The sequence below is a fragment of the Xyrauchen texanus genome, chromosome 49 (assembly GCF_025860055.1).
Source record: "Xyrauchen texanus isolate HMW12.3.18 chromosome 49, RBS_HiC_50CHRs, whole genome shotgun sequence".
Taxonomy (NCBI): domain Eukaryota; kingdom Metazoa; phylum Chordata; class Actinopteri; order Cypriniformes; family Catostomidae; genus Xyrauchen; species Xyrauchen texanus.
The window spans coordinates 16,085,017-16,094,898 of NC_068324.1; the positions used below are offsets into that span (position 1 = coordinate 16,085,017).

Genomic DNA, 9,882 nt, shown 5'->3' on the forward strand with positions numbered 1-9,882 from the left:
GTGTAATTATTTTGTAGAGCGGCTTGTAAGGGCACTTTATATTTTTATTATCTACAAGAAATTAATTACAGTGGCATGTGTAACATTCACTGCAATGTAGTGTTACCGATTATGTTTGTTTTTTTTATCTTTAAAAATGTGTAATATCATCCGTGAAACATTAGTACCGCCAATAGATAATTTCCTTGTTGCGTATAAACATATGCTTATGGGATAAATGACACCGGACAGGCATATGGCTCCCTTGGCTCATTAGATAACGACGCGCTCCGGTTAGTCATGTGGAAATACACAAAAATGTGTTTTACACGGTTTCATTTGCAATGCATATGTTTACGTTAGGGTGCAATTGACATTTATGCTCTAAAGAGCCCTAACAAAGCAGGCAAAAGTCATATGAACTGTGTCATGACAGCAAAACAACAAAAAAGTAGCTGCGACAAAACGATGCAAACTGCAAGCGAGTTCCAGCCAATTTCCATGTCAAACATCCCATTGCTCAGTAGCTCCATTTGTACGTGTGAATTGTGGACCAAGCACCCTGTGAAGCACACTGAAAGGTTCACACACATACCTTTACACACTGTTACCGGGTGCCATCGCAGTTCAATTCCGGTTGCCTGGTCTTTTCACCCCTTTGCTCTGTCTTCAAATGGAAATGATTTCTATTGGCCCAAGGTGTCCATGTAAATAGGTGTAAATGAAACCAAATTATGCCTTTCTCCCAGCCCCCCTCCTCCCAAGGCGATTGTCATGTGATAGCAAAGAAGTGGCACTTTAATGAAGCGCCTCTACAGGGGGCTTTTCTGCCCATGTAGCCACATAAAACTATCAGATGGTTAGAGGAAGGACGTGGAGGCAGCCACTTAGCTCGTCTTATCAAGAAAGAAGGAGAGAGAGAGAGAGAGAGAGAGAGAGAGAGAGAGAGAGGGGTCCATTCGAGCTGGCCTGGGAAGGAGGAAGCTACACTTCGACTTTGAGATCATCAATTTATAGGACGAGCCTTGGCGTTCCTTCACATAAACTGAGGATCGCGCATCACCATACTGAACTTTCATCCCACTGAAACTTGGGAGGGCTGCATAGCTATACGATAAACCCGGATCACTTTTTATTTCATGACCTTTTGAAGAATTGTGCAATACTTCTGCTGGACACGCAGAAATAATTCCCACTGAATTTCCACAACAAATTTGGGGAGGATGCCTAGACCTGGGAGAAACACGTATAGCGACCAGAAACCCCCGTACTCCTACATTTCGCTCACCGCCATGGCTATCCAGAGTTGTCCGGAGAAGATGCTTCCTCTTAGCGAAATTTACAAGTTCATTATGGATCGCTTTCCGTACTACCGAGAGAACACTCAGCGCTGGCAAAATTCCCTCCGCCACAACTTGTCCTTCAACGATTGCTTTATTAAAATCCCCCGCCGCCCGGACCAGCCGGGCAAGGGCAGCTTCTGGGCTCTCCATCCCAGCTGCGGAGACATGTTCGAGAACGGAAGTTTTCTGAGACGCCGCAAACGCTTCAAGGTGATGATGACAGCAGACCACCTGGCACCCAGCAAGCCCTCGGACGCTGCCCACTACCTGCAGCAGCATGCCAAGCTGAGGCTCAGCGCCCTGGCAGCGACAGGCACTCATCTCCCCCAGATGTCCGGCTACAACTTGGGAGTGTCCCAGCCGTCCACGTTCAAGCACCCCTTCGCCATCGAGAACATCATTGCCCGAGAATACAAAGTGCCAGGGGGACTGGCGTTCTCCACCATGCAGTCCATGTCCGCCGGGTATCCTCTGCACAACCAGCTGACCACAGCTTGGCCCCACATGTACAGCACTAGCGTGATCGACAGCGCGACGTCCATCTCAATGACCAGCAGTGATTACAGTGCCTACGGTGTGCCCATCAAGTCCCTGTGCCACGGGGGTCAGACCTTACCGGCGATCCCCGTCCCGATCAAGCCGACCCTGGCGTCGGTGCCCGGCCTGACGGCTCTGCCGCACCACATTCCCGCTTTCCTGACGAACTCTCCCCAGTCGCTGAGCCCGACGTCCCCGCAGACAGCGACCAGCCAAAGCAGCCCTGCCACCCCGAGAGAGACTCTGATGAGTCCCTCAACGCTCCAGTCGGTCGCTGTGCACTGACACGAACAGGTGTCGTTGCGTGAGAACTATAGGCCTCTTGGTCAACTCCTACTCCAAAGTTGAATTTGAATTATAGACCTTGAAAACGTCTGCCGAAAAAACGAAACAAAAAACAAACGAACAAACAAAACAAAAAAGAACTCGCTATACAATCAAGGCAAGAGCTATCTATGTTGCAGTGATGTTAATTTATGTATATGTGTTACAAATTTTAAGTGTCGCTTTTGATGATTCAAATCACATGGATCGAACACGGATATATTTTAATGGTTTTCCAAAAATATCTGAGAGTCTCTTTTCAGTTGAACTATCCAGAATTTACGTGTTTGTTTAATTGGTTGACTGTTGACAAAGTCCAAGCAAGCACTGCAATCTGCGACATGTCTGAGATGCACAAGGCGAGTGCGGTACTTTAACAGATTGTTGCCTATTCAGACAATTTACAGTTTTTGTAAACAAATGTTGGTTTTCAATTTGAATCACATTTGCCAAATGTGCTGAAATACATGCATCTTCCATTCTAACATCAACCGAAAACAAAAGCATTGTTTGAAATGCTCTCTATTTTCACTTTCTTGACAGGCAAATTGTGTCTCAGTCTGCATACCAAATACACACACACTGACATAAGTACAGTATTTGCTACAGTATCGAACTTGAAAATGAAAACACATTTTAAGGATACGTTCATCGCTAAAGGCGACGTAAATATGTGAATAATTGCAAATATGTGATATTGAATTGTGTAAAATGCACTTTTTAGTTAGATGTTTTACATTTTCTCTATTTTGCAGGAAATGTTTTGTGAGCGTTTAATTTAAAGCCGTGGTGACCTTGTGTATTAAATGCCGTACATTTGTACTTTTTGTTCAGAAATATGAAGCATGCCTTTTCCAGACTTTGTGTTGTTTTGCTGCAAGCATGCGTGCTTTTGAAAGCTGTGCAAAACGTCTGCATTAAATTATAAACTTGGTCATCAGAATATTTTTTCATTAAAATGGTGTAAACCTAAACAAATTCTGTTGTATTCGTTTGTGAAATTAGTTCATGGGTTTTTCATTTTCTGCACACAGACAGCTCACTACGCAGACAACAAGAATCATTCATTATTATTATTAGTAGTAGCAGTAGTATTTTTGTTATTATTGTTATTACAATTATTGTTATTATTATTATGGTTAATCTTATTCTTCTTATTGTTGTTTTTATTAATATTATTATTATTATCATTGATGTTTTTATAAATATTTATATTATTGTTATTGTTATTATATATATTTATTTATAAATATTTAAATAATAATATACAACCTATAGCCTAAATAATAGCTGTAAGTCTATATCTGTTTTTTTTTTTTTTTCTCTCATACAACAAAACAGGATTATAGCCGACAACGGTTAAAATGATTAATTTATTATTATTATTAGGTTATTATTATTATCATCAAATAAATAGTATATCATAGCGTATGTTAAGCATCTTTAACTGCATAAATTTGCTCGGTAGATCATGAGCACTTTTTTCCAAACCGAACGAACACATATATGTACGAGCCCCTCGAGGAAATCCCACCAACCAACAGACAGATATAAATGAATAAAGCACTCGATTAAGGTGCATAAAGTTACTATTCCGCAGTCACTGCGCAGACAAGCACAATTATCAGCACAGGCGCTAATTTTGAGCTTTATAGAGACTCCGACATGTCGAATTTCAAACATGGCATTTTTATTTAATCAGAGGATGCAACTGATTCATTTACTATAGAGAGCGACTTGTTGCAGGATTGGATTTGTATTATTTGTAGTAGTTTTATATGATTTTGAATAGAATAATTTTATTTAGACTATTTTACTCTTTCCAACAGCTTATTTTAGATCTATTTAAATTATAAACTCTTAATAATTAATTCACTTTGAATATAATGACACATTTTATTTTTATTTTAATATCCTTTTTTATTATTATTGTTTTTACTATACTTTTACGCTACTATTTAATAAAAAATATCCCACTTTGATTTTACTCATTTTTTACTCTTAGATTTAATGGGGGGTATGTCGCGGTCATATTGCGAGAAACAGGTGCATTGTTTGCGTCCCCGCACAGAGAGCAACAGCCTTCTTCGGGATATTAAGCAAATACATTAGAATTCCGTCAGTTTATGCAATTGAGCTGATCAAATATAGGGTCCCTGGTCACTTCATTCACCCTCATTCACTTGAATAGAAAGTGCAAAGACTTGCAAACTTAGACTGGGCCACCGATGTAGATTTAGTCTTTTCTTCTTCTTCTTTTTTCAGAAAGACAAAAAGGTCGATTTCTCACAAACACATAGCTGACTGGGGACTAGGAAACGAGTTCTGAGACCCCTTTGGAATTTAAATCCAACCCCTCCCCCTGAGAGACTGTTTGCACAACACTGCAAGTTTGTTCTCCACTCTTCCCCTTTTTCCTTTTCTTTTCTTTATACCTTCTTTTTCGGGTTTGACATTGTGTTGCATTGATGTTTGCTCTAGGTTATCATAATGATTATACAGAAGTGTATGTTTAGACAATAGTCTTTAGTCTTTTTTTAAAAGGGGACAGTATATAGAAATATTTGCTTAAACTACAATAAAGAAATAAGAAAGTAAATACGATTTGAAATCAATTTTTTAATAACAGAAATAAATGAACAAATTATTTTTTTCTGATATATTATAACTTATACATATAAGATTTATATGTTTAATTATTTATTATTTCTTTTTTCAATTTACATAACTGTACTGCAGTGTTGCCAAATTATTTTAGGCAACTTCACTATTTTCCAAATAAAATGTTAATATTACTGCATTCGCTGTTTTTAGTTAAGCAAAATTTTGAAAACATATTAAAACCAGGATGGTGATAAAAACTTTTTTTTATGTACACTGTAAATACTAATAGTAATCTCAAATGATAAAAAAATTAAATGTACTCAACTTTATCTGAAGTTTTTAATATTCTAATTAGATTTAAGTTACTCTCTAAATCCTAAAGTTGTCATTAATAAAAATATTTAAGTGGTCCTAATTAAACTACTTGAAATGTCACATTTTGGAATCAGAACTCAAATACATATGTTCTTTCAACTTTGACTTTCAGTACTAACTCAAAACTACCAAGTACAAAATTGCAGCTGTGTGGAATTCCCCTTGTGCTGTATAAGACATGCCATAACCCAATTTAAATAATTAAATCAAAACATTGATACTTTAACCACAGATGAGTTAAGCTTACTTGTAACTAGTTAACGTTACTTAAAAAATTTGGTTTGGTTTACGTCAGTCAAAGTTTGGTTTAAGTTTGGTTTACGTCAGTCAAATAAGTAAGATTACTTAGAAAATCCTGCACACCGATTGCCTTGAAAAATGTAAGTACAGTCAAATTCGATTTTACAGTGTAAAATTTAAGTGTATGAGACTAGAATAGATAGACAGACAGACAGACAGACAGACAGACAGACAGACAGACAGATAGATAGATAGATAGATAGATAGACAGATAGATAGATAGATAGATAGATAGATAGATAGATAGATAGATAGATAGATCGATCAATCTGAACACATCTGAATTCAGTTGGTCGCCTACCCTCTCCAAACCTGCACTGTCAAGCCGGTCGACCATCCCTCTGTTCACCGCATTATGCTGGAGAGCAGAAGCATTAGCTTGTGGTGGCTCTAGTAATAATGAAGGGCCTCTGTTGTCTTTGAGTGGGCTTTCTCTGTTCATTAATACTGGCGTGAACTCTGTTGTGTAAGCAAAGACAAAATTATGCCCCCCTCCCACCCTACACCACCCATCTACTACATGATCCACTCCTACCAAGAAGAAGGTCATCCTAAGCAGGGGGATAAAATATAGAGCATGCCACGCAATACCACAATGTGGTAGTTTAATTAAAATAATTCATTACAGTGGGAGCCCAAGGTAATTAGCATGCATAATTTATGATTTGCTTAATGCATGCCGGCCGAGGCGTCAGTAATAAACTCGACTTAACCTCCAGTGGAGAGAGATGAAATGGACAGTGGACGGTTATTTATTACGTGTTTATTGTTGAGCAATAAGTCAAATCCGAGGAGAAGCGTTTGACAGAACTTTGGTTGATACTTGGCTTTTGCTGAACTTGGATGACTTCATTTGTTTTTGCAGCAAGTGAGAGAGGATTTGCTCATGAACTTGAGCTCAATCATTAATAGGTAACATATAAACCATTGGTATTGCAGTCAGGTACATTAAATGTTGGAACTGGATGCTTTGAGGTGTGAACCAGTTTGTTCACCCTATTATTTCAACTTTACATCATTACGCAAAGGGTTAAATTCTGAGAAACTGACAGGATGCAATTCAAAACAAGTTACAAGTCTCTTAAGTCCTTCTATATGGAGTGTCCACTCAGAAATCAGTCGCAGCACAACAGACTTACAGCAAAAAGTCTCATCTGCTACAGCTTACACCTTTCTTGGATTTCTCTAAAGGTCTATACTGACAGAATGAGGCCGGATGTAGAGTCGACCTGCACTCTTCATGTTTCTATTCATATTATGGGCTGTCAAAATACTGTTTGTAAAAGTGTAAAATCGAATCGATGCTAAGCAAAAGTAGCCTCGCTGATGGCGATGATACTTTGCAACCACACCCCGATTTTTATTAAAAACAACTGCAATAAACAAATATATTTATACGCTTTTGCAGTGCATACTTACTATAGCAAAAAGGAAATGATTTAGTAAGGTAGGCACTTTTAGATCTGACTATTGCTTAAATCTATACATGAAAGCATTCAAAAAACACAGTCAAAATTTTTTAGCCAATTTTGATTTTTGAAAATGACTGTGCAGAATCAATGAATCAGTGATAAGAACACATTTTGGCCAACATCACAACTACCATGCTAAATCCAAACAGATTTTGTAATCTGTGCTTCTAATGTCACAAATGCTTATCTTCAAATGAGACACTTATCTTCATGTTGGACTCTTGTAAATAATCTCATTAAAACAAATGATTGTTCGAGAGCTTCATTGAGTGAGTGGACCGCTCCATTTGAGGTCAGGGAGATCTCAGAAGCCTATTTCCAGGTACTGTGGACATCGGAGACAGTGGGCTAAAGGGACGAGAGGGAGCATGACTGGGCCGAACACCCATGTGTGCATGAAATTAGAATGTCAACATCTGATTCATGCTGGTTGGCAGTGACTGTGAAACAAATTATGTCAGTGGGAGGTATGTCTCGTTCCACTCTGGAGTGTCTATGAGCTGAATGTGGGACAGGCTTGGATTCCTACAGAATTAGACAGATATAATTGGGCATTTTTCACCAAACCTGTCAAGAAAATGTCCTTGACATATTTAACCCCAAATCAAAAATAAATAAATAAAGGAAAATGTATATATATATATATATATATATATATATATATATATATATATATATATATATATATATATATATATATATATATATATATATATATATATATATATATATATATATATATATATATATATATATATATATATATATATATATATATATATATATATATATATATATATATGGGTATTTTACTTTTACTATTACCATTGTTTTCAATGATGATTCTCACTACCGTAATACATAATTCTTTTACTGTATTATTGTTTTAAAATAAATAAAAAAAAAAAACTGTGTAAAAGACAGTAATACAATGATGTATAAATAATTTCCATTTTTAATAAAAACATTTCACATTGCGGTAATGAGAATATCATAATGACTATCTTTTTTTCATTTTGCGGTAATAAGAATTGGGGGAGAAAATGTGTCTGAAAATAAATGTTGTCATGTACAAACTCTTAATGGCCCTATAATTGGGCCTCATTTTCTATATGCGAAATACAATTTCTTATTTGTTTCTTTGGAAGTGAAATTGGACCAGGACATTTTCTTGACCGGTTTTGTGAGATTAACCCCATTCTAATTAGTATTTATAATTCAACGGAACAAATTTTGAAATGAAATATCTCAGAAAGAACAAATTGTTTCTGAAAATGTTTTACAATAGGTTGCTTTAATAAATAGCTTTTCTATTAAATTGATGCTGATTTGTATTTTGACATGAATGATTTATGAAGGCTCTATTAAGAATCATACAGCCAAAAAAGTAAATACAGCGAAACCTTAAAAATACTTTGTAAATTTCTATTAAAATCCAAAAAGAGACAATCAACATGAAATCAGTATTGACCCCATTTACTTTCCAAGTACTTGTTCCTGGTCTTTGTAATTTTTTCAGTTCTTCCTCTTGTCATAGTCCACTTTTCTCAATCCAAATATACTGTTTAACTCAAAAAAGTATCACATTACGGAAGTAAAATTTGATTCAAATGCTTTTTCATGTTGACTTTGATGTTATATGCAGTTTTTCATCATGAACCATTTTTTTTTTTTTTTTAATCTTTTTCAGACTTTTTAGAACTATGACATATATCAAAATCATTTCCTTCATTTGGGTGCTCCTGGTCTCTCAGCTTATTAAGATGTTAAATGCATTTCCTGCCTGTTAGTGTTAACGGGGCTAACTTAGCATAGCAGGGGCAGTAAAAGAGGGCCTAATTGTTATTCAAGTTAAAGATGTGTATTGTCTCAGGAAGGTGATAACAGGAACCATTAGCTAAGATCTTAGTTTTAAAAGGTCTCTACTTTCACCTGAGCAGAGGCTGTCCTGTCTTATCAGTTCATGAGGTCAACTGAACTGCAGTCTCAAAGCACATTTGTTTGAATTCACTGCTTTACATCTAATTTATTACAGCGTTGCATCGAAGGCACCTAAGAGCATGTCAGCCTGTCAACTCATGGTGATATTAATTATATCCTCTCCAGGTTGTTGCAATATTAGCTGTAGGAAGAGTTTGCTGCAGGACTCCATTTTGAATTCCCAGATGTTTCGGAGAGCTTTGAGGATTGTTGTTTCTATGTTCAATTCAAGAACCCATAAATTAACATATGTTTTGACACTTGCGAGAACATCTAACATAGTGAAAGCACGCCAAAGCCTCCAGACTCGGCAGGGCTGTACAGGTTCAGACAGAACACAGCATGAGTTTTTCCTCGTCCTATTCATCACGCTTCAGGCTTCGGCTTTGTCAGCCTGGGCCACCAATCAGAAAGCAGAGTGCTTCTCCTTTCCCAAAATATTATCCCAAACTTCTCAGCTGATTTTGGCCAACGGCCCACAATGTTAAATGTCAGTTGCAGTGTTCTGACGCAAATAGGCGAATGAATGTGCACAGGGCTGGGCAGTGCCATCTTGAGTGGACGCTTGTGCTCAGCATTGTTTGTTTTGGAGGACAATAGCATTTTGGCAAGATTCCAGGTTATTGCCATTCTCAAACCGTGCATGCTTGTGCAGTGAGCTCTCTCTTACTGAGGATAATTTAGGCGTAGTTGGGTTTAACCTCTGCTGAGTACATTTTAATTAGTTTTGTGGTTTGTTGTCACAAAAGCTCAATTGCAAAAATGCTCGTTTTCTGAAGCATTGGTTATCTATGCTGGTTTTAAACTAGTTCAAAAGTTTCATAAATTTGTATAATATTTGTGAATTTTATCCACCAAAAATTCCAATATCATCATATTTATATCATAACTGTTAGGAAAACAAGTGATCACAATAAAACCACTGGTACATTAAGGTACATTAAGGCAAGGTTCAATTATACTATAAT

General features: G+C 36.9%; 1 protein-coding gene across 1 annotated transcript; it reads left to right on the forward strand.

Annotated features, from left to right (window-relative positions):
• The first annotated feature begins 936 nt into the window (after nucleotides 1-936).
• On the forward strand, nucleotides 937-3,114 carry LOC127640198 (forkhead box protein B1-like). The gene has a single exon (XM_052122637.1). The coding sequence runs from the start codon at nucleotides 1,203-1,205 to the stop codon at nucleotides 2,142-2,144; it is 942 nt and encodes a 313-aa protein (XP_051978597.1). The 5' UTR covers nucleotides 937-1,202; the 3' UTR covers nucleotides 2,145-3,114.
• The last annotated feature ends 6,768 nt before the right edge of the window (nucleotides 3,115-9,882 follow it).